Source organism: Lynx rufus, unplaced genomic scaffold (genome assembly GCF_022079265.1).
Source record: "Lynx rufus isolate CCGP_SWC_20201006 ecotype Redwood Valley unplaced genomic scaffold, mLynRuf1.p SCAF_25, whole genome shotgun sequence".
Lineage (NCBI taxonomy): Eukaryota > Metazoa > Chordata > Mammalia > Carnivora > Felidae > Lynx > Lynx rufus.
The window spans coordinates 12,871,210-12,897,097 of NW_025814840.1; the positions used below are offsets into that span (position 1 = coordinate 12,871,210).

The 25,888-nt window shown below is 38.3% G+C and overlaps 1 protein-coding gene across 5 annotated transcripts in view; it reads left to right on the forward strand.

The window, feature by feature from the left end:
* LYST (lysosomal trafficking regulator) overlaps positions 1–25,888 on the forward strand; it is a 177,439-nt gene that overhangs the window by 67,772 nt on the left and 83,779 nt on the right. For all 5 annotated transcript variants that reach the window (XM_047088713.1, XM_047088711.1, XM_047088715.1 and 2 more), the window contains 9 exons: positions 1,372–1,545; positions 5,574–5,734; positions 6,847–7,037; positions 9,709–9,954; positions 12,341–12,514; positions 13,444–13,593; positions 17,859–17,996; positions 22,294–22,492; positions 25,072–25,203. In XM_047088713.1, the coding sequence (XP_046944669.1) occupies positions 1,372–1,545; positions 5,574–5,734; positions 6,847–7,037; positions 9,709–9,954; positions 12,341–12,514; positions 13,444–13,593; positions 17,859–17,996; positions 22,294–22,492; positions 25,072–25,203 (1,565 nt within the window). The remainder of the gene's footprint in view (positions 1–1,371; positions 1,546–5,573; positions 5,735–6,846; positions 7,038–9,708; positions 9,955–12,340; positions 12,515–13,443; positions 13,594–17,858; positions 17,997–22,293; positions 22,493–25,071; positions 25,204–25,888) is intronic.

Consider the following 25,888-nt stretch of genomic DNA (forward strand, 5'->3'; position numbering starts at 1 on the left):
CTATCAGATTGCAATCACCTTAAGATGTTATTATCAGACAGCTGGTTTCCATGCAGATTATATGTTTAATAGCCATTACCTGATAAACTTCAATTCTTCTTGCAGTCTTGTCTTTTTTTCCTACCTCTTTTGTTAACTGGTATACAAATCTTTTAGTTGGATTGAATGAGTATGATACAATTTTTATAAAACTTTAAACAAAAATACGGTATTTAGAGGATATATGCTTTTTGTTGTAAAGGTTACTTGGTATTTTGTATGCATTATATCCTAATTCTCTCAGCAATCCCTCCAAGTAGGATAGACCCCTAGTACATCTTGGCATTTAGACATTTATGTACAACATGTATTAATTTTTGTATGAACCAAAAATTACACTGTAATTTCTAAAAGGGCAATGACTGTATAAATAGTAACAATACAGGGGCACCTGGGTGGCTCAGTTAAGTGTCCCACTCTTGGTTTCGGCTCAGGTCATGATCTCACGGTTTGTGAGTTCGAGCCCCACATCAGGCTCCGTGCTGACAGTGCGGAGCCTGCTTGGGATTCTCTCTCTCTCCCTCTCTCTTTGCCCCTCTCCTGCTTGCTCTGTCTCTCTCAAAAATAAAGTAAAACATTTAATAAATAGTAACAATACATTTTTTTTTCAAATTGAATTTTGAAAATTAATGCCTAAATTATTCACACCAGCAAATGAGCTTCATCTATTTTAGTTTGTGAATTGAGGTAATAATATAATAAAATAACTAAGCAGATTTTATGGTGTAAAACAAAGACCTACTGACTTTTCATATTAGTTTAAAAATAGAACCGGGGCACCTCGGTGGCCTAGTCAGTTAAGCCTCCAACTTCAACTCAGGTCATGAGCTCATGGTTCATGGGTTCGAACCTTGGCATTGGGCTCTGTGCTGACAGCCCAGAGCCTGGAGCCTGCTTGGGATTCTGTGTGTCCCTCCCTGTCCCTCCCTGGCTCGTGCTCAGTCTCTCTCTGTCTCTCAAAAATAAACATTAAAAAAAAAAAATAGAACTGATTTTTGGGGCACCTGGGTGGCTCAGTCAGATGAGTGTCTGACTCTTGATGTCAGCCCAGGTCATGATCTCATGGTTTGTGAGACTAAGCTCACATCGGGCTCTGCAATGACAGTGCAGAGCCTGCTTGGGATTCTCTCTCTCTCTCTCTCTCTCTCCCTCTCTCTGCCTCTCCCCTGCTGTGTGCTCGCTCTCTCTCTCTCAAAATAAATAAACTTTAGAAAAAATAGAACTGATTTTTAATCTAATTCAAATACCTGGAATTATAGCTATTAGACATTTATTAAATATTGAGATCAGAAATTTCATGTTTTCAGCCTATACTTTTTCTCTTTTTTGTAGTATGTGCATGGATTCAAACGATGACATGAAAGCTATTTTACTGGCACAGGTTGAATCACAGGAGAATATTTTCGTCCCCAGCAAATGGCAACACTTGGTCCTCACCTACCTACAGCAGCCCCAAGGGAAGAAGAATAACCATGGGAAAATCTCCATATGGATCTCTGGGCAGAGGTAGGAAACGTTTTTAGTAAATACTTACTAACTTCCATTAAAATTTTAAGTTTAGTTTGTCATAGCTTCTGAAGCAGATCACAGGAAACTATAGATACGATGTGCTGTATGTTAATGCAGGAGTCTGTGTCAGAGTCGGATACTTTTTCCTGTGTATCACTTTAATACAAAATTAATCTCTCATGCAAGTTAATACTTGGGTTTGAGGGAACATGCAGAAAACTGACATTTAGACGTTTATATAGAATATATGATAGATCAAGGAACAGAACCTATAGTTTGGTCTTTCATGCCTACAAATTTATAAAATGAATCTACAAGGAATTATTTCAATTAAGTGGATAATAATGCTAAGACCTAAATTAAGTCAGGGTTTCAAAAGAAATTAGAATGACCGGAGCAAAATTTAAGCTAGTGTGTATCAGGTAATAGATTAAAATGGGGTCCTAGAACATGCCATGTGATAGATTCAGGTATACTGTGTAATTTTTACCGGCCAGGAGAATTGTGGGTCAAGTTAATAAGAGTTGTGTTCTGGAATATCTTAATGTAAAATAAGCCAGAGAGAACTATAAAGTATCTTGGATTTGTAAGAGTTGCGAAGTATTTTATGAATGAAGTAACCATGAAAGGGGATACAGAATTGGATAGTGGTGCAGCATGGGACAGGATCAAGCTGGCTGGAAGGAAGAGTCTGAGTTCAGTAATGAGAAAGAAAAGCAATGGGTATGGTCATGCTACCTGATAGGCAAGTTATGCATGTCAAGATGAGGAGGCTAGATTTAATCGCATGGACTATAAAATATTTCATACCTGTTACGTTGCACACCTTTTGCTAGGTGCCTTACGTGCATTATCTCCCAATTCTCTTAAAAATCCCTCGAAGTAGATGAGACCACAGAAATAACATATGCCCTTAGCATAAATGAGCCGATTCTTATTCATTCATTTGTTCATCCATTAAATATTTATTGAGGAATTGCCGTGTGCCCAGCGTGCTTGTATCAGGCCTGAGGGCAATGGTAAACAAGACTTGGCACTGAGAATAAACTGAGGGTTGATGGGGCGGGGGGGAGTGGGAAGGAGGGGAAAGTGGATGATGGGCATTGAGGAGGGCACCTGCTGGGATGAGCACTGGGTGTTGTATGGAAACCAATTTGACAATAAATTTCATATAAAAAAAAAAAGACTTGGGTTCCATGCCTTCTTGGAACTCACAGTCTAATGGGGAAGCAGACAAGGAGCAAACACAATGAAATGATTATATCCAAATCATGACAGATACTGTGGAGGTAACAAACAGGTCCCCAGACAGAAAATATCAGGTTTGCTACGTAAAAGGTAGATCAGGGAAGGCGTCTTTGGGAAAGGATTATTTAAGCTGAGACCTCGAGGGGAGACGGGACGTGCTCTGGGCAGGGGAGAGGCAGAGCCTTCCAGGCAGAGGGGAAGGCCCGTGGAAGCCAAGGGAAAGCTGTGTGCTGGCTCATTGCTGGAAGGGAGGCTGGCAAGTTGACTGCTTAGAGCTGTCCAGCCTCAATGCCAGAGGAAGGCAGAGGACAGGGGGCTTGTGAGTGGCTTTAGGGGAGTCCCTCCCCAGGGTCCACCACAGGAAGGAGCAGGCTTTGGGAACAAAACCAAGGCTTCAGTTTTTGTTTATTCATTTCAAAAAATCCATGAAAATATGTCATTGAAGCTTCCATATTCTAAATAAAATATTTTCTGAGGAGTTCTCAGACTTTAACCAATTAGTAAAATTTTTTTTCAGAACCTTGAGTTAGGTCGGTTGGAGTTGGGGACAGGGCTGTGCGTAGCGAGCCTCTTTCTCATGGACCCTCTCCTCATTTCACAAGCTCTCAACATGTGCCAGGAACTGTATGAAACGCTTCACACGGATGACCTCATTTGGTCCTCCTGACAACACTAGGAAGAAAGTATATTGTTTTCTCTATGTTACATGTGAGGCAATTGAGAGAGACCCAGAGCGGGTAAAGTCATGCCACAAGTGTGGGGTACAGCTGAAACCTGAACCCAGATACAGCCCATGCCTTAGAACCCTGTGTTTTGCCACCCCAACAGCCTTTTTCTGAATCAGACCACCTGACAGGTATAGGAGTCATAAACTAGACATGTTCAGAATGAGGGTTTAGATGTTCATTGTGGATGGTTGGTGAGCATAGCAATTCATATATTTCTACATTACTTTGAAGGAACTTTTTTTTGCCATTGGTACAAAGTGATGATTTCATCTGTTAAGAGAGCAACGAGCAAGTGACCAAGGACGAATATATTATTCTGTTGATTTAAACTTGGCACTTTCTGAATTAATAGAATAGTTTCTATAAATAATATATTTCAGGAGAACATTTTTAATAGTATGTAACACTGAAAACAAATTATTAATAGTTTATATTCTTATTTAATGAACAGCACACAAATGTGGTAGGAATATATGGCACATAGTAGGTACTTAACATTTGTTGAATTCATCTTGCAAAGTGTTCTTTACCCTTAAAAACTGTATTAAGTCATACTGCCAATAGGTGGCAATAGTGTTTCGGTCACGGCCATGTATTTGGTTCAAGAAAGATGCATGCAATCTGGAAATGATCTCACTGTATTGCTGTATGTCTGTTATACCTCAATAAAAAAAAGTTATCTCACATTTTTATCAGAAAATATTTCTATTAAAATAGTTACATTTTTATGTTAAATATGAAACAGAAAGCCTTAGGGAAAAGTTTTTAAATTTAAATAAATTGACATACCAACATAGAATTTCTTGGTAAATTCTATGAACATTAGCATATTCTAAGTCTTTTTTTTTTTTAATTTTTTTTTTCAACGTTTATTTATTTTTGGGACAGAGAGAGACAGAGCATGAACGGGGGAGGGGCAGAGAGAGAGGGAGACACAGAGTTGGAAACAGGCTCCAGGCTCTGAGCCATCAGCCCAGAGCCCGACGCGGGGCTCGAACTCACGGACCGCGAGATCGTGACCTGGCTGAAGTCGGACGCTTAATCGACTGCGCCACCCAGGCGCCCCTAAGTCTTTATCTTATTCACAAACTTTGCCTTTATAAGTTACCTTCATTATCTTTATTTATTTATTTTTTTTAATTTTTTTTTTTTTAATGTTTATTTATTTTTGAGACAGAGAGAGACACAGCATGAGCAGGGAAGGGGCAGAGAGAGAGGGAGACACAGAATGTGAAGCAGGCTCCAGGCTCTGAGCTGTCAGCACAGAGCCCGACGCGGGGCTCGAACTCACGAACTGTGAGATCGTGACCTGAGCTGAAGTCGGATGCCCAACCGACTGAGCCACCCAGGCGCCCCCCTTCATTATCTTTATATGCAGCTTAAAATATTCCCCCAGAAGGGGTAGAACTTGGCACTCCGGACTTCCAACTGAATGATGAAATCCTCTCGTCATGTGTCTCTCTTTGAGGAAGTGTCAGTTTACTTTTTCCTACTCTGTCTTTTGTAAGGATTCCTGTAAATACAACAGACTAACCCAAACTCTATGACTGAGCATTGAAAAAAATAGAAAATACAGAAAAGCATTGTGTTTCAGTGGCTAGTCAGAACCAAACCTTGAGAAATGATACTCCTTTTCTGAGTAGTCTTTGATGGCTTCATAGAAGGTGATGTTTTAGGAATGGTTTACCAAGGTGGGAGACTTCTTGGTAAAATTAGGGGGAGGTGGTTGGTTTGTATTTGTAAACCAGGAAGGCGCATGTGCAGAGGTCGAATGGCAGAGAAAACTTGCCTCAGGTGTCCGGTCCCTCCTCCCATGGCCTGCTGCGGGACCATCAGGCATGTCTGTTCTACTCCCCTCTTTATGGAATTTGTGTACTGCTAGCACTGGGGACCAGGAGACAGCAGAATCCATTCTCTTTCTCCCCGTCACCAACTGTTTGATACTGAACCGAGAACATTGTTCAAGAAGTTCCCATCATTAAACATTTATACTTTTAAACTATTCAAGTCCTCACTGAAGCAATTGATTTAACTTTGTTTTTAACACAGGAAACCTGATGTTACTTTGGACTTTATGCTTCCGAGAAGAACAAGCTTGTCATCTGATAGCAATAAAACATTTTGCATGATTGGCCACTGTTCATCATCCCAAGAAGAGTTTTTGCAGTTGGCTGGAAAATGGGACCTGGGAAATTTACTCCTCTTCAACGGTATACTTTTTTCCTTCAAAGCGTTTCCAGTTTCTTCTTTCAGTTAACAAGTATTAAACTAGTAAATTATCCTGGATAATAATCCAGGGTATTAATCCCTATTCCTTCACTTGTACTTAGTAAGTATTACATTTCCTAGATACCAGGATGCACTTCTAAAATATTTCAACATTTTTATAATATAGATGTTTCTTAGAATTGATATATATGTTTAATGCAGGGGTGTACGTCATACCTCCTACCAGCCTCCCCCAAAAGGGAAGCGCATATCAAATCAATTTTGTTTTATAATCTAGGAAAATACAGCATTGACAAGTAAACTTAGAATGATTATCTCTCTTACTTATAATTTTAGTATATTCTTTTTTTTAATTTTCTTAATGTTTATTTTTGTGAGAGAGAGAGAGAGAGAGACAGAGTACGAGTGGGGGAGGGGCAGAGAGCAAAGGAGACACAGAATCCAAAGCAGGCTCCAGGCTCTGAGCTGTCAGCACAGAGCCCGATACAGGGCTCGAACCCATGGACCATGAGATCATGACCCGAGCCAAAGGCAGATGCTTAACCAACTGAGCCACCCAGGCAGCCCAATTTTAGTATATTCTGTAAGAATATCAAATTTTAGGGAAAAAAAGAAATATATGATTTAAAAATATATATCACTAAAAAACTTAAAAATAAAAATAAAAAATGTATGTCACTAAACCTGGCACATAATAGCATTCAGGCAGCGTTTATTGAATAGATAGAAGAATGGAGGAATGAGATATCAATTCATATTTATTTCAAAAAGGAATTTACTGAAGTATGGTTTCCATTTATTTAAAAAAGGCAAAACAAAACCAAAGTAACTGTTTTCTATCTGAAGGAAAAAATAGAAATTTTATTATTTTATTTTATCACAAGCTTCACAGTTAACTTTATGTGTATTAATTCATTTCCCGTCCATACTTGGCATAGGTTATTTGCTCATGACACCAATTTGGAATGTGAGACTTTATTAATTTTATAGAGATAAAAGAATCTGACAAAAATAACTAACTCTTGATTTCTTGCTTTTTATGAAAAATTCTGGTTGGAGTATGATAAATAAATAACTTTATTTTCTTGTTCAGGAGCTAAGATTGATTCACAAGAGGCCTTTTATCTATATGCTTGTGGACCCAACCATACATCTATAATGCCATGTAAATATGGCAAGCCTGCGAATGACTTCTCCAAATATATTAATAAGGACATTTTGCGATGTGAAAAAATCAGAGAACTTTTTATGACCAAGAAGGAAGTGGACATTGGTCTCTTAATTGTAAGTTTTCATTTCATAAGTTTAAACTTTTTAGTGACTGATAATTCATGGTTATAAAATGTGTAATTGCTATGAATTAGATTTCTAAAGTTTCTCTTCTTTCTTACTCAACATTTTCTTTCCTTAAGAACATGTTTCTTTCTTAAAAAAAAAAAAAAACCAACCTGAAATACTCAGAATTTGTTTTCGGGTTTCAAATGTTTATTCCCTTTTCCTTAGAACTATATTTCCATACGAAGCGTTAGTTTAGTTTATACGTACTATTCATTCAAGAAAAATGTTTATGATATGGTGAAAATATAACATCTGTTAGCGTAAAAAATATTGCTCATTACATTTCATTTCCATACTTATAAATAAGTAGTAATTTTTATTTATAGTATTATTTTTATTTATAAATATTCCGATTTTAAAATATTTATTCTTTGATATCAGTAACAACCAGGAATTTTGCTTGCAAAATATTGCTAACTCTGGTTATGTGAGACTCTCATGTTGTTTTTTTATACACTATTGCAATTTTTTGTTCAAGTATATAGTTCAGGAGTTTGTGGTAGATATTTTTCATTATAGCAACTAGAAAGCTGAGCCTTCATAGTCTTAGAAGATCTACTAAAAACTGGTAGATCTGGCCATGAAACTGGGTTCCTTCTCTTGCTTCTTATGAGAGGCACAGTTATAGGTCAGAGATTTTACTTGAAGGAGACTACTAGTTTGGAATGTATTTTGTTGTTGTTGCTGTTGTTGTTAATGAGATGTGTATTGCGCAATCAAAATAAATTGTATTTTAAAGCTGTAACATTTGACTAAAGGAAAGGAGAAGTTCTAGCATAGATATTTTGTAAAATACATGTTAAGTCTTAAGTGGTGTTAAATATGTAACTGTGGTAAAGCGGATAGAGAGTAGATACGTATGGAATTTGACTTATGATCTGATATTGTGTATACAATAGTTTTCTCCCTAAGGAGTATCCAAAAAGGGGGGTTGGGAGCATTTGGGCTGTCCATTATGATTGGGTGATGGCCAGGGATGCTACATGTTCTGCAATGCAAGGGCAGTATTATATAGAGCACAGAATTATCCTACCCCAAATGTGTCACCATTAAGAAAACATGCTTTAGGGAAATGTTTCTCAAACCTAAGCGTACAGCAGAGTCACCCAGAGGATTTATTAAAACACAAGTTGCTGGGCCAGACTTTTGGATTCAGGGGTCAGAAGTGTGGCCCAAGCAATTTGCATTTTTAACAAATCCCAGACGATGCTGTTGGCTGCTGCTTGCTGGTTCAGGACCACACGTTGAGAATCTATGCTTTAGGCAGACCAAGGAGTTACACAACCAGTGTTTGTTCAAATAATAATTTTAACTCTCTAGTTTTTGTTTTCACACACACACACACACACACCTTTCCTTAATCCTTTTATTTTGCTTGAAAAGAATATATTGAAGTCATAAGATTTAACATAAATTATCACAAATGAAAATTCTAAGGATTTGATGCGACAACTCTTTTTATTAAATTTTTTTTTTTCAATGTTTATTTATTTTTGGGACAGAGAGAGACAGAGCATGAACGGGGGAGGGGCAGAGAGAGAGGGAGACACAGAACCGGAAACAGGCTCCAGGCTCTGAGCCATCAGCCCAGAGCCCGACGCGGGGCTCGAACTCACGGACCGCGAGATCGGGACCTGGCTGAAGTCGGACGCTTAACCGACTGCGCCACCCAGGCGCCCCACGACAACTCTTTTTAGAAAGCAGATTTTTAAGCCTGATTTAGTAATTTGGGGATTATGAGTTCATGAGCGAAAAGTCTGGCAAGCCGCTGGTGCCAGGTGGGAGTTGTTTCACGTAGATGAACGTTTGTCAGCTTTCTGTTGAAAACTACTGCAGGTTTAAGATTTTGTCTTACCCAGCATATCATATACAATAGACCGTGTTGTCACTTTAGTTGGTATGCAAATATGCTAGATGATGTCTGGATGAAATTGTGTTTAAGTTTAAATCGCCATGGTTGAAAATGATCACAGCCTAAGGCCCCCACAGCTTCTGGGTGAAAACACTGAACCACTGTACATGATTTCCCTAAGCCTGAGTGCCCCACCGGAGTCAGAACCTGATCGAAACTGCCCTCTGCGTGGGAGAAATATTGAAAATTCTATTCAGTTTTAGTAGGAATGCTGATAGTCTGGAATTTTATTCTGGTACAAAGATCTTAGAGTCACTTGTAAATGAGTAGCCAGCCTGTGAACAAACACATTCCCCAAAGCAAAAAATTTGAATACATTGATGCAGAGTTCCCATCTCATAAGGTTGTCAAGATTGGTTAATATTTGTAAGTGCAAAGAACAATGCCTGGTATGCAATGAGTGTGGTGTGTAAGACTCAGCTGTTCTTAGTAGTAACAGTGTAATTTCGTGTTTATTCTAAAATGGTTAAACCTGGAATCTTCTCAGCCTTGACAAGGTTTATACAATTGTTCGCTGCTATTGAAACTGATCTTCTCCTTTGTGAGGAGCCATCTTGCTTCCCACATTCATCTTTGTTTCGTGTACCGTCTGTCAAAGAGAACAATTTGTTGGGTAACTTTTCACTTTGAAATGCTTGTCTGCTGGTTGATAACTTACTTTTGTCAATTTTGTTTAGTTGCTAAAGGAATATATTTGTGTTTCAGGAAAGTCTTTCCGTTGTTTACACAACTAACTGTCCTGCTCAGTATACCATCTATGAGCCAGTTATTAGACTTAAAGGCCAGATGAAAACCCAACTCTCTCAAAGGCCCTTCAGCTCAAAAGAAGTTCAGAGCATCTTGTTAGAACCTCATTATCTAAAGAATCTCCGGCCTACGGAATGTAAAACTATTCAAGGCGTCCTGCACGAGATCGGTGGAACTGGTATATTTGTTTTTCTCTTTGCTAGGGTAAGAATCACTGATTATGGTTTTATCTGAAACCAAACTACTTCTTTAATACTGTTAAATTTCAGTGTTTTTTTTTAATTACAGAAACAGTTATACATCAACTATATTAAACTTTTAAGATAAAGAAATCATGTTGTTTATGATGTCATCAAGCTTTCTGCCACACGTGGTGAAAATTTCTCTTAACTTATGGAGATTTTAGAAGTTTTCTATTATCCAGAAATGTAATTAAGACAATTAAATGTGAAATATACAAGATTTAATGGGGCATCTGGTTGGCTCCATCGGTAGAGCAGGCGACTCTTGATCTCTGTCGGGGTCATGAGTTCAAGCCCCACATCAGGCATAGAGATTACATTAATAAAATAAGTAAATAAATAAATAAGATTTAAATTGTCAATGAGAGGAGGAATACATATTATAGTAACAAAAAGAAGAAAGATGTTCTTTGGACAAGATTGGGTGCATTCAAGGTGGCATGGCCATAGACAAGGAATGTATTCTTTAAAATAAGGTTTGTGAAGCCTGTTTTTCCCAAGCTTCCAGCTGCTTGGGGAAAAAAAAAACCCCAAGGGTCAGCAAGTAACTCCCCAAAAAATAATTTGAGCTTGTTCAGCTTTCTTAAAGACAAGGAGAAATGTAAAAAGTTTGACTTGTGTCATGAGTACTATATTAGAATAAATTGTTTAAATTATCTGTTCTACTTAGTCGTCTCAGGGTGGGGACAATATCTTTCCTGACATAGAGTAGACAATCAATAAATATATACTGACTGTTTACAGGGATCGCTGAAATCCAAAATCAGGAGTACAAATGGTACTAATCATCTCCTTCCTCAAGGCCCATATCCTTGTTTAAATAAAGCAGGCTTGATCTTGTTTCTTCAGAATTTTATTCCTAAGTGTAACTTCTGCAACATTTGCAAATTTCCACAGCCTCCCCAACTGGATTTTTTTCCTTCAGTGGGACCACCTTTGATTAATTTTGCAATAATAGGCATATCAGTGTGTGTTATTATCATTACCATTCTTACAAATGTTTTGTCAGCATTGACTCACCATACTCTAACCTGTTTTTTCTTCTTCCTTTTTCAAACTTTTTTTTTCATCCAGTATCTAGTTGAGTAGATTTTCCCTTCGTGTTTTAAAATGAAAAGCTCTTTAACTCATCAACATTCTGTGATCAACTTTTATAACTTATAGTTTCAAAATGTATATCCTTGGTTTTTGTTCTTTCATCAGGTTATTACACATAATTTTGTTATGATTACTCTCACACAATGACTAGATCCTAGAGAAAATGGCTCATCTTTTACACACATTCAGGATCTTGCCAATAAGACTTCTAAAGTACATTGTAACACTTAAAACTTAGAAACTTTCTTTAGTATTTTTCCTTCTCTGCTACAAAAAGAAAATTCAGTCTCCTTAAAAACCTTACATGTGTTGGGGCGCCTGGGTGGCTCAGCCAGTTAAGTGTCTGACTTCAGCTCAAGTCATGATCTCACACTTTGTGAGTTCTAGGCTCCCTGCTGTCAGCACAGAGCCTGCTTGGGATCCTCTGGCCCCCTCTCTCGCTGCCCCTCCCTCTCTCTTTCTCAAAAATAAATAAACATTAAAAAAAACCCAAAAAACAAAAAAACCTTCCATGCATAGCCTGCCTTTTGAACCAGATCTCTGCCATCCAGCCAAATAAGCAAACTGCAGCCTCCGAGCTGTACCGGGAACTTCGAGTTTTAGACCCTCACCTGTCTCTTGTCTCTCGCTCCCAGCCACCTGCTGTTCCTACTTTCTAGGATTTTACTGTCTTTCCAGGCCATCTTCTCTCCATTTAGACTTCCCTAACCCAAGCAGAGTAGAGTCAGGAGTAGTTTCTGTGCCCTTGTGACATTCATACTATCTCATTCTTCTTTGCCTTTAATCGTGATAGTAAGGTGTGTTTTTCTTATACATAGTAGTTGTCAGAAATCACTGGTTTAATTGCAGTACAAGGCAAATCTCTGGTTTTCATACATACATCTTGTCTTTTGACTAGATAGTAGGCCTCACTGGGGGCACGTATCATGCCTTTACTTCTTTGTTATCTCCCACAGCATATAACACACAGCCTATCTGTTGATTCACTGAAATGACATTTGCTGACATTTCAAATCACTAATAAAATGCTACTGACTTATACAGTTGTAAGTGTTATTTTAGTTCATTTATACTATATTCAAGAGACTAAAATTGTAGGATTTATGTCTTTCAGTTTTGTTCATAATTCTTAAATGATGACAAAGTGTGAGCAAAAAAAAATAGCTTTCAAATAAAACTGATGGTTTGATGTTATATAATAATATATAATCCCACATGTTAAATTTTTCTCTCAATAAATTATTTTTTAGGTTGTGGAACTCAGCAACTGTGAAGAAACTCAAGCATTAGCACTGAGAGTTATACTCTCATTAATTAAATACAACCAACAGAGAATACATGAATTAGAAAATTGTAATGGACTTTCCATGATTCATCAGGTGTTGATTAAACAAAAATGCATTGTTGGTTTTCATGTTTTGAAGGTATGTCCTCATAAAATTTATTCTCATAGTTTCATATGCAATGAGACTTCTCTTCATTATAGTCTTCCGACAATAGAGTTTCATGTTTCAGTTATTCCTGAAGAAAATGAAGGAAACTCAACAGTGTATATTTAACCAAACTAAGATGTTCTTCTGGCTTTCTTCATCATTGACATAATTACATTTTTGTCTTCTTTCAAACATTTGAGAAGAGTGAGAGAAAAAAATTAACTCCTAGAATTTGAGATCTGGATGAAGTGTTGCTGTCCCTTAGGGGCTGGCCCCTGCTTCTGTAGAACGCTGAAATTAAGACCCACAGAGACACTGTTGTTTGCTTGAGCTCCCAGTTACGGAAGAGAACCTAGTTCTCTGGACAACTAGTACTGTGCCATTTTCAGTAGGCAGTGCTGATAGAGAGTTAGTTTTCTAAGGTTATATTAGTTTTTATTTTGATCCAGCTATCATCAGATACTTAAATACCTTTCTAGCTAAAAGCACTTGGTAACATTGTGAAAATATTTGTCTGAGGGTGCTAGTACTAAGGCAAAAACTGCTTTCACCCATGTCCTCAAGATCCATACATTTATGGCATGAATCCTTAGTACTTTTTGGAAAAGGTTTCAAAGCCTAACAGATTCATTGAATTTAAAAAAGAAAAATAGAAAAATAAATAAATAAAATGGAATGTTTATTTTACCCATGTTTGAAACTGAATAATCATTTATAAATATTTCAAAGTTTGTGTTTTTCTAATTATTTGAACTGTTTTGCAAAACAGATTAAAGACACTCTGTGAAAGGTTGAATTCTTCACTAGTCTTCCTGTGAATTTAATGTTATGACTGCAAAGATGGAAAGAATAATGTTTCTGTTGAATTTTTAGATTAATCAGTTATTAATGCATCTTGTATTAACGCTGATTTTCCACAGACTCTTTTTGAAGGTTGCTGTGGTGAAGATATCATTCATGTCAACGAGAGTGGAGAGTTTAAGTTGGATGTAGAGTCTAATGCTATAATCCAAGATGTTAAACTGCTAGAGGAGCTCCTGCTTGACTGGAAGATATGGAATAAAGCCAAGGCATGTGCTTTTATTTTTAATGGTAAAAAACATATGACATGAATTTACCCTCGTCACAATTTGTAAGCATACCATACGGTATTAAGTACATACACTGTGTCGAACAGCAGGTATCTAAGACTTTTCCGTCTTGCTTGGCTGCAACTGCCCCCGTCGCACACCCCCCATCTCTCCTGCCCTCTGCCCCTCTCCCTGGCAGCCACTATACCGCTTTCTGTTTCTAAGGGCTTGATTACTTTAGATATGTCATAGAAGCGGAACCATTCAGTATTTGTCTTTTTGTGACTGGCTGTTTCACTTAGGATATGTCTTTAAGGTTCATCTGTGCTATAGCACATGACCAGATTCCTTTCTTTTGTAAGACTGAATAATATCCCATTGTATGTATATGCCACATTTCCTTTATCCATTCTTTCTATTAATAGACATTTAGGTTGCTTCCATATATTGGATTTTGTGAATGATGTTGCAATGGACTTGGGTGTGTGAATGTTTCTTTGAGATCCTATTTTCAATTCTTTTGGATATATACCCAGAAGTGGGATTGCTGAATCATATATTAATTCTATTTTTAATTTTTTTTTTTTTAAAGAGAGAGAGAGGGAGGGAGAGAGCCCCAAGCAGGCTCTGTGCCGTCAGCACAGAGCCTGATACAGGGCTCGATCCCACAAACTGTGAGATCATGACCTGAACCAAGATCAAGAGTCCCATGCTTAACCAACTGAGCCACCCAGGTGCTCCTCTGTTTTTAATTTTTTAAGGATCCCCTGCACTGTTTTCCATAAGACCTGCACCATTTTACAATCCCATCACCAAGGTACAAGGATTGCAATTTCTCCACATCTTTGCCAACAATTGTTATCTTCTGGTTTTTTTGATAGTGCCCATCCTATTGGGTATGAGACGATATTTTATTGTGGTTTTGGTTTGCATTTCCCTGATATTTAGTGACAAGCATCTTTTCATATACTTGTTGGCCATTTGTATATTTTCTTTGGAGAAATGTCTTTTCAAGTTCTTTGCCCATTTTTCAAATAGACTATTTGATTTTTTGTTATTGAGTTTTAAGAGTCCTCTATGTACTCTAGATATTAATCCTTCATCTGATACATGGTTTGCAAATATTTTCACCCATTCTGTAGGGTTTTCTTTCACTTTATTGATTGTTTCCTTTGTGCACAGAGAGATGTGTACTTTTTAAAAACTGTTTATTTATTTTGAGGGAGAGAGAGCATGCACACACAAGTGGGAGAGGGGCAGAGAGAGGGAGAGAGAATACCAAGCAGGCTCCGCACTGTTAGCAAAGAGGCCGACACAGAGCTCAATCCCATGACTCTGGGATCATGATCTGAGCTGAAATCAAGAGGCAGATACATAACCAACTGAGCCACCCAGGCACCCCCAGATGAATATTTAAAAGTACATGTCTCTTGGGGTACCTGGGTGTCTCAGTTGGTTAAGCGTCCAACTCTTGGTTTTGGCTCAGGTCACAATCCCAGAGTCATGGGATCAAGCCCCACATTGGGTTCCATGCTGAGTGGGGGGCCTGCTTGGGATTCTTTCTCTCCCTCTGCTCCTCTCCCACTCATGTGTGTACCCTCTCTCTAAAAAAAATAAATAAATAAAATTAAATACTCGTCTAAATTAAATTAAATATTCATCTAATCATTCTTCTAAAGAACAGAACAGACTTACTACTTCAGTGTAATGTTAATTAATGGAAGTGTGGCGATTATTTCCTGTGCAAGGTTTTGAGCAGCCATGGGTAATGCTGAGCTGGAAGGTCAGCATGAGAACTTGAGCTAACTGGGATTAGCTAAGAGCAGTATGCAGGCTGGAAAACATGGAGCTCATTTGAATCAACTGGGAACTTACATCTATCATAAACTCTGAAAGGGAATCATGCTAAGAGTCTAGAGAGTCAGGTCAAGGTGAGGGAAATGGACACGCTTCTAAGTAGGGGAGCCAAGTTGCCCAGGAGTCATAAAGCTGAATCAGAATATATAGGGAAAGGCTATAAAGTCTTGACTTCATTATAGGCATAAGTTAAGGAACATGGTGTGATCTTAGGTCTGGGCACAGCATCCCAACCACTGGATGATCTTCACAAGGATCCAGCCAGGGAATGAATATAGGACTCTTTCCTTTCTGCCCTAGTTTTTAACCATCTTTTTGGTATAAGCTCTCATAAGCTCCTTAGCTGTAGTGTAGACTATAGATTTTCTAGAGTTATTTAGAGCATAACAACATTACCGTCAAACATAATTAAAGACCAATTTATTATATAGGTATTCAGCATACACCTTTAGATTTTTTTTTAAAAAGCAGGTATTCCTAAATTTGGCAGTAGTCTGCCCAAATTTATTCATTATCAGTAATCTGTTGGAAAGCTGAAAGAAACCTTTGTAATCTATTATTAATAAAGATAAATTTTGACCAAGCATTCTAGAGGACAGAATTATTTTTCTAAATATTCCTATAGAAAATTATATTACAAAAGTATTCTCATATGAAGATATAATCTTCCAGTTATAAAATAAATAAGACATGGGGATGTCTATATACAGCATAAGGATATAATATGATATACATATTGTGGCCCAAGCCATATCAATAATATGATAACAACTTTGTATAGTGACAGATGGTAACTGTATTTCTCATGGTAACCATTTCATAACATATATAAATATTGATTCACTGTGTTATATACCAGAAATGAATATGATATTGTATGTCAATTATTCTTCAAAAGAAAAAAAAAAAAAGACATCAAAGAATATGCAGCCATACATGGGGAAGTCTCATAGTGTTGTGTTAAGCAGCTAATTGAACCATTGCTTTTTCTAGATTTTATGGTACTCACAAGTTTTAAAACTTTGTAATTTGTTGTGATTTCTTTTCTCATTCTGAATAAATTCTCACTTTCAGACTAAATAATAACCATATATATGTATATATATGCATGCATAAAAATATGTGTAACGTTGCATGGGGAAAAAGCAAATGTACAGTGATAGCAGATATAAACAAAGGCAGCATAAATACGAACGTATAGGAAAGAATCAGCTCTGTTGTAGACGGAAGATGGAACCTAACTAAATGGTAGACAGTTGTTTTGGTTAGTATTTCAAAAGAGGATGCTAATTTGAGGTTGTTGGTCAAAAAACAAAACATTTCTTATTGAATTCAAAAGTGATACAAATACTTCTGTGAATTTGAAATAAGATTTTCTGTCCTAATTAATAATTTTTAACTGAGTTTGTCTTTTGTTTTTGGTTGGTTGTTTACTTTGCCACCATTCTATTTGGTACTGTATTTTCATTCCGGAGGCAAGTTTTCATACCTGGCCTGCCTTGTGTTCCAAGTTCTCATATGCCTTTTTCTTTTAGGGCCTCGTGGCCCTGTCTTATGAGGAGAGAGGCCTGGGTTATAATAATATGATTAAGTCGTTCAATTCCTTGGCCTTTTCATTGTTTGTTACTATCAAATAACAGCAGGAGAAATAGCAAGACCTGTGGCCCAAGCCAGTTAATTTTGTCTTTTGTTAGCGGCTTTGTTAAAAGGTCATTTGGAATAACAAAATGAGGTGAAGATTATCTTTCAATATTGGTTGTCTGTGTAAGATTCCTCTTTCTACATTATTGAGTGTAATTTAAGATTGATTCCACATGGGAGAATGATTTTTAAGGGACTTTACAAGGATGTTTGAAGATATACAGTAATTATGCAGAGAATTCTGTTATTTGGACTTAAAAGTAAATCAGCCTAAAATGCAGAATTTTCACATTATCGGTGAGTTTTCTCAATTTGGTACAATTTGTTCTAAAATTATTTACTTAAATGCTGTATACAAAAAGAAGCATTGAAGTTTATGCATTTGCAATAATGCTCTTTGAAAACGCATTATTAGTAAACAATTATATTGATCATGTGTGTGTTTTCTCCGTATCGAATAAATCCCTCAAGATAATTCATCTTTTGAAAATACTATATATTATATAACATCACAGAAAGGTTAATGTAGTGAAGCACCTAATGCCACATGGAATTCAACGTATTTAGAAATGACCTCCTGACAAAAAATAGTAACAATAATAATAGTCTGGAGTAAATGTTAAGATGTGCTTTTTCAGACACATTTAATCCTTGACCCTGAGTATGTACGCAACGGGTAGACTGAGCTGTTACGTGTCTTCTTCTAAAACGCGTGTGGCACGGCTTTCAGTAATCACGTGCTGACTGGTGTGTGTTTATTTTCTCAGCGCGGAGCCTGGGAAGCCCTGCTGGCGGCTCTGGAGGTCCTCATCAGAGCAGATCACCAGCAGCACGAATTCAATATAAAGCAGTTACTGAAGGCTCGCGTGGTCCATCACTTTCTACTGACTTGTCAGGTTTTGCAGGTACTTTCGTAACTCTACTTCGGGGAGATTTTCTGTAATCACTTATTTACTCGCTCAAGGTTATGAACTCAAATTTTTGTGGGATTTCAGTGGAATTTCTTTCTCTTCTCCGCCTTCCCTGATCTCCTGGATCCCTTCTTTCAGCAAACAGCAGAGGACTTTCTCAACCCCCGGCCTCCTACTGCTCAGTCTTCACACTGTCGTCATTCCTAACTCAATCTCAGAAGAACAGCTCTATTTCTGCCTTGTTTCTTTATGCTGGGGCATTTGAGTATCAACCATAGCAAAATGGCTACTTGTCTCGCAAGCTTGGCACAGTGGCGGTCCGGTAGCCAGTGAGGCCCGTCTGAGGCTTGATTATTGCTGACTGAAACTTACTCCACACTCCTTAAATAACAAGTGCAAGTGTGTTTTGTTTGACTAAGTGTGAGCTTGCCGAAGATCTCTAGAATTCGCATATTGAAAATGTATCCAAAATATTAAGTGAAAAAGTGGCACCGACCTCACCAGTAGTGTCTGTGCTGTGGCCTGGCTTCTGGTTTGATGTTTTGGCTCTGCTTTCACAGCTGTCCTTTTATCAGTTTGGTTGATGTATGAGAATATTTTTCAAGTTCATTTGTTTCTCCAGTGAGGCCTCCAGTAGAACTTGATCAGGTCAGATAAGTACAGATGTTCCCTGGGAGCGGTAATACTATGTTTTTAATGCCTTTGTTTCGGTGACACCACTGGCTTTCCATTGCACTTGGGATAAAATCCGGAACGTGTGGCAATATTTAAAGAAAGCATGTATGCTCCAGTGACCACTCCAGCCTCATCTCATGCCAGGGCAGCCCCCCTGGTTTTTTTTTTTTCTCTTCCTTAAAACCTTCCTTAAAAGGTTCCTGAACCTTTTTCGCTCGCAGGGCACATAGTTTTTCTGGTTGAGAAGTTTTTGATCCCATTCTTTCCATCTGGCTAATCCTTCATGCCTCGACTTTAAATTTACTTCCTGAGAGAAGCCCTCCCTTCTCTTTCCATCTAGTGTAACCCTTTCCCCTCCCTCCACTCGCTCGCTCTCTCCACACACATGCATTTGTTAGCGTCACATCGTCATTTATGAAACTATGGTTTATTTCCCTCTGTAAACCTGCTGAGGGCAGGGATAATGTTTTTTCTTGATCTCATTGTAACCCCAGTACTTGGCACATAATAGGCATCCAATAAATATTCATTGAATGAATCAATTCTAAAAAACAAAAACATTTTATTGCCTTTCTTGGGCCCTGTGGTAAATTAGACTATTGTCTTCAGGAATATAATACAGTGATCTCTGAGGCCCCTTGCTTGCTGAATATTTTATGTAACATTTACACAGCAGTTTTTCTCTAAATCACTTTCTTTGTATATCCACTTTGAAACTTGCTGACTAATTTTCAAAGAGCACACAAGACAGTGTGAAGATCTTATTCAGTCTTTCCATGTCAGAAAAGTAACACTTGTAAGCTTGGAGATTTCTATATATATATTCTCATTTTCACATATTTATAAAAATGCTAGAAAAATCTAGGTACCAGTTCCATTTCCTGAAAAATATACTTCTTCACCCTTCTTCATTCAGAGAGCCCATTATCCAATTAACAGTTACTAACTAAGAATACTTTTATATTAGGTATTGTGGGAAGTATGTAAAGAAATGAACTTAATTGTTGCCTTTAATACATCTCAGAGTATTTAAGGAAGATAGGTAAATTGGTAGTTTTTTGGATGTGGGGCGATTTCATTAGTTCATGAGTACAGTGCAAAGAACTTGAACTCAGGTGATGAAAACAGGAGTGTAAAAGTAGGGGGCAAATATGAAAGAGATTGTAAAGAGAACTAATAGGGCTTGATTCTGTCTAAATAGCTGCAGGAGAAGTGAAATATATAATGCACAATTTCAAGCTGGGAATCTGGAAGGATGATAGCATCATCAAAGAAGGAATTGAACACACAAGTTCTGCAGCTTACGCATTCTGCATTTGAGATTATGGTTGGACGTTCGGTGGTCGTGACCACTGGGCACGTAGATGTGCAAGATTGGAACTGGGGAGGGGGATGAGGAGGACAGATGGGGAATTGTGTGCATGGATGTCACAGTGAAGCAATGGAGATGGACAGATGAGCTCTATAAGATAAACAGTGTAGTAAAAGGATCGTAGAAAGGCCTGTGGCGGTCACCTCCAGAAATATCCATTTCCATGTATGAAACAGGAAAAAGGAGCTGTCGAAAGATGTAGAAAGAGTAGTCGAAGAGCTCAGAGAAGGACCAGGAAACAACAAAGTGAAAGCCAAGGGTGGGCAGAGGGGGGAAGGAAAAGGTGGTCTCTCGAGCCAAATAATGTGGAAGGTTCAAAGAAAATGTAGACAGATAAAGGGCCACTGATAGAAATTCTTTTTTTTTTAATTATTTTTTTTTATATATATGAAATTTATTGACAAATTGGTTTCCATACAACACCCAGTGCTCATCCCAAAAGGTGCCCTCCTCGATACCCATCACCCACCCTCCCCTCCCTCCCACCCCCCCCCCAACCCTCAGTTTGTTCTCAGTTTTTAACAGTCTCTTATGCTTTGGCTCTCTCCCACTCTAACCTCTTTTTTTTTTTTTTTTTCCTTCCCCTCCCCCATGGGTTTCTGTTAAGTTTCTCAGGATCCACATAAGAGTGAAACCATATGGTATCTGTCTTTCTCTGTATGGCTTATTTCACTTAGCATCACACTCTCCAGTTCCATCCACGTTGCTACAAAAGGCCATATTTCATTTTTTCTCATTGCCACCCTAGGAGAGGGGAAGAGAAGCCGATAGAAATTCTTAATGACCAGGTTTCGGAGACTTTCAGCAGCATGTGTGGTAGACTCATTGGAGACAGTGAGAATAAATTATGATTAAAAGGTTCAGCAGGGAAGGAAAAGAGAAACAGAAAGTTAACAAAAGTTTCCCAAAGTTCAAGTTATGGGATTTTTTTTTTTTTTTTTAATGATGTAAGATAGCAGTGACTATTTGTAAGGAGTCAGTGGAGAGGACAAGATTGAAGAAACATGGGCCGGGATAGACTTGGGAACGAAGGGCTGAGGTGGTGACCAGGATGGTGGGAGGCACAAGGGGCACTATTTGGCTGTGGCAGAGGTAGCCCTGAGTTGGAAGGCAAGAGACCTGTGTGCTTGGCTTGCCTTGGCTAGGCCACTTGGCACTTGTGAGATCTTGGCAGAGGAGTTTGGGCTTTCTTCTGTAGACTCCGTGTTCTCTTCTCAAATCTGAGGTTTCAGAGTGAACATCTAGGTTTTAAGTTTTCTGATTCAGGAATACATAAGAGCAAATGAAGAAGAGTGAGTGTGGAGATGTTTCATATATTCGGATGTATCACATGTATAGGGAGAGGGAAGATGGGGAAGTTTAACTCCCTCGGCCTTGATCTAGAGGCCAACTGCTCCCTCCTGGTGGGGTTGGAGGATATAAGTTATTTATTTATACCCGTCTTTATGTTTAGTAATTACTTGGCACCCTACCAGGTCTCCCTCTACCAGGCAATCGATGACGCAGTAGAGACGGCTCAGAGGTCTGGGTGTGAGTTGTAGTGGCATTACTTACATGTTTTCTGTGTGGTCAAAGTTAGTCCTACAATCACTTTGAGCTTCACATTCTAGAAAGGAAGGATGCAACCTCTCAGAGCTGTTGTGAGAAGGAGCTTTGCAGACTGGCTCACGGTGCAGGAACGTAACCAGATTTGTCTATTGTGAATTTCCCCTTCTGATCCCATCGTGGGAGTACCGAGGGGTGCCAGTAGTTGTCATAACAGAACGAATAGTAGCTAACATTTATATATGGGGCTTACTGTATGCGAGGCACTCTTCAGAATTTTGTGTCGTTTAGCCCTGATGACAACCCTGTGAAGTAACACAATCCTTCCCGTATTATAGAGAAAGAAACTGGGGCATGGAGATATTAAATATGCCCCAAATCACATAGCTAGTGAGCGGAAAAGCCAGAGTGCAAAGCGAGGCGGTGTGGCTCCTGAGGCATGCCCGTGAGTGCCCTGATGTAACTTTGTCTTGTTGGTTAAGATAAATGAGCTAGAATTAAGTTGCCGTCAATTTTAATGAATTTCTAACGACAGGATTGCTTGAATTGGGAAGTAGCAACTCAGTTTAATGGTAAATATGGTCAGATTAGAGTAGTAGACAACACAATTCTGTCTTAAAAGGAATATCTTGCTTAAATGAAAAATGTTAGTTAACAGTTCTCTTTAATCTAAAGACAGTTTGATTTTTATTTTTTCAGGAACACAGAGAGGGGCAGCTTACATCCATGCCCCGAGAGGTTTGTAGATCATTTGTGAAAATTATAGCAGAAGTCCTTGGATCTCCTCCAGATTTGGAATTATTGACAATTATCTTCAATTTCCTTTTAGCAGTTCACCCTCCTACTAATACTTACGTTTGTCACAACCCCACAAACTTCTACTTTTCTTTACACATAGGTAGGTATAATCATTTTTATTAGATTTTGGCTATCTTCGTTTTTGTTCTTTTAATTCCCACTCAATTCACATTTGTTTGATATTCATTAAATGGCTCCTATGTGCTAGAACTGCCCTAATTACACACTGGGATTGGGACAGGGCATAGGCCATGGAATGAACCAGACATGGTCTCTGCCTTCAGAGAGCTTCAATGCCAAGAAGGGAGAGGAGACAAATAACTCAAATAACTATAGTAAGAGACAATATATGGTAAGTACCTAATAGATACAAAAGAAGGACTAATTCAATTTTAAAGGAGTGAGGGTTTCATCAGGCAGCTGTGGAGAGAGAAGATTTAACAGATTCTATATCTGACATGGACACTGACAATTTTAGGTACAGTTTGACAGGTATATTGGAGAATTAGCATTCCAGGTGAAGAGAATGATTTAAAGGGAGAAAAAATAGAGAAAATAAAGAATAATGAATTTTACCTAAATATGCAGGATCTATAAAGGATTAGTGAGAAATAATACCATAAATATAGCTTGGGGGGAAAAAAAGGCAGGGGGCGCCTAGGTGGCTCAGTCGGTTAAGTGTCTGACTTCAGCTCATGTTATGATCTCATAGTTCGTGGGTTTGAGCCCCGTATCAGGCTCTGTGCTGACAGCTCAAAGCCTGGATCTTGCTTCAGATTCTGTGTCTCCTTCTCTCTCCCCCTCCCCCACTCACACTCTTTCTCTCTCTCTCTCTCTCTCTCTCTCTCTCTCTCTCAAAAATAAATAAATAAATGTGTGTGTGTGTGTGTGTGTGTATATATATATATATATATATATATATATATATATATAGTTTGGGACCACCATTTATTTATTTTGCCCTGTGAGGCCATATTAAAAGGGTCCATGAATGAAATGCCAAAGAATTTGAACTTATATTCTATTTAGGGGTGACTGAAGGGTTTTGTTTTGTTGTGTTTATTTGTTTTGAGCAAAGAAATATGATGTAAGTAAATTACTACAGTAAGATCCAGGAAAGATAAACTACCGACATAGAAGTGAGTTTGAAGCCCTGAGAATAGACGACACCACTGAATGAAAGTGTAGACACAGAGAAGGAAGAAGGAAGCTAAGGACAGAACGATAAAAAAGAGTAATTAGTAGAAGAGAAGGATGGAATAATCAGAGTTTTAAAAGAACCAGGAAAATGTAATGCAGCAAGAAAGCAAGTGAGAACGTACCTATGAGAAAACTAGATAGGACGTTTAGCATGGAAACTGGTGGTAAAACAGGCATTTAGGAATGTAATAAGTGAATAAAATGATTCAACAGCAGTAAAAATCCAAATGAAATTAAACGACGTGACTTTGTGTTAGGTTCAGCACACAATTTGGTGAACGAAGCACTGTCAAGATTCTGGAAACAGGGTAGTTGCAAAGATGACTAAGATATGGTCCAGTCCCATAGGAAGCTTCCAGGCTAGTTGAGGGGAAAGAGTCATAAACAAGTAGTTAGTTACATTGTGTGGAAATTGATATAAATATTTTGTTTTCTCATAGTGTAGGGCATAGTGAGGAGATGGTTCCTGGAGGAGATGATGTCTTCTCTGAGTCTTAAAGGCTGAGTAGGAGTTGAAGGGAAGGGACTTCCAGATGAAGCAAATGGCTTGATAGGGAGCTGTGAGAAATTGGTGCTGCCAAACTGTAATGGGAGAAACAAGGCTGGCAGGGGGTCTAGAGTAAGGGGTCTGGAGACAGATTATGAAGATTCTCATAGACAAGAAGCTTGGACTTCATGTAGAGTGGTAAGGAGGCAACAGAGAGCCACTGGAAGGTTCTAGGTAGGAGTTGACATCTGACAGAATTCTGATTGCTATGAGGATTTGAGGGTGACCAGATGTCCATCATGAATACCATTTAGAAGTCTACAACAGGACTCCAGGTGAGAGGCTTAAGTGCCTGAATTATAGCATTATGATAGGGACGAGGAGAGTTCAAGAACAGAATCAAGTAGAACCTGGGGACTGAATTGCTGTGGATAAAGAAAAGGTTGTGGTCAAGGGGGGCTCCAGGCTTATACTTGAGAAATGGGTACTTCTGCCAAATGAACCAGAGAACAAAACAGGAGGACTGAATTTAGGACAGAAAGAGGATTCAGATTTAGATTTGTTGCATTTGTGGTGCATTCAATAAGTCGAGCAGTTGAATTTATGCGTATGAAGCTCAGAAAGGAAGATTAAGCTGGAGGTATCAATTTTGAGTCATATTGGACATTGAAGGGGATATTTAAAACTGCAGGACATAGCACTTTCCTCAAGGAGTAAAGTTAGCTATTAAAATATAAAAGTAACTGTAAGTGTAGTTGGAATTCAAAGAAAATAAAAGTTAATGTGGCAAATAATAGTCAAAAAATCTACACGTAGTAAGAACTATAGCGTGTACTTACATACCAAATGTGCGTTAGTATAAGCTATGCCATATTTTTCACTTTGAACATCTTTTTGTAAAAATGTATATTGAGTGATTTGCTTTTAAAGTTGTATTTTTGTTTCCTCCTTTAAAAAAATTTTACTGTTTCAAAAATTTGTTTTGATTCCAGATGGCAAGATCTTTCAGGAGAAAGTACAGTCAATCATGTACCTGAGACATTCTAGCAGTGGAGGAAAGTCTGTTACTAGTCCTGGATTTATGGTAATAAGCCCATCTGGTTTTACTGCTTCACCCCCTGAAGGTAACTATAACAATAATGAAAGTGTAACCCTTCCTGATTTAGCTCTGAGTATTTGTAGATAAATAAATTTGGCATGTGTAACAGTATGATATACTGACATTCAGACCAAATAAATGGAAGGTTAGACTTAAAAATTGTAGAATATATGTAAGGAATCCATTTCACTACTCTCTGGGATCAGGGCTCACACCCAGTATAACCAGAGATACTGCAGAAAACTTAGGAAACAGATGAGTCTCGTGCTGTCTTGTTCTGGAATTCTCTGTTTCCTTTTATCATAGTCATTTGTCTTTCATTAAGCTTCCGATTTATTTTCCCATTTTCTTCAAAAACTGTTTGCCTTACTCTCTCCCTTCTACCTAAACATCGTTTTAGACAATTTCACTCGCCACGTAATGGCCATCCGGTGCTCCAACCTCTCGCCCCTTGACCCTGGGTACCTTTCCTTCTCCTTTATCCACCAGTATGCATGCCTCTGTCTTGGACTTCATCAAGAACACTTCTCACCTCTGAAACTCCAGGATCCCACTCTCTGACAATAACCTCCTCTCTGGTTTCTTTATCACCATCCCGTGTTCCCTTCTGCCTATTTTCCCTATCCAGCCTACATCTCATTAGCCAGTCATTTCCTGGACACAGTCTTCAGCTCCCTCGTCCCCTTGGCCTTTTGGCATTCTTGACCTAA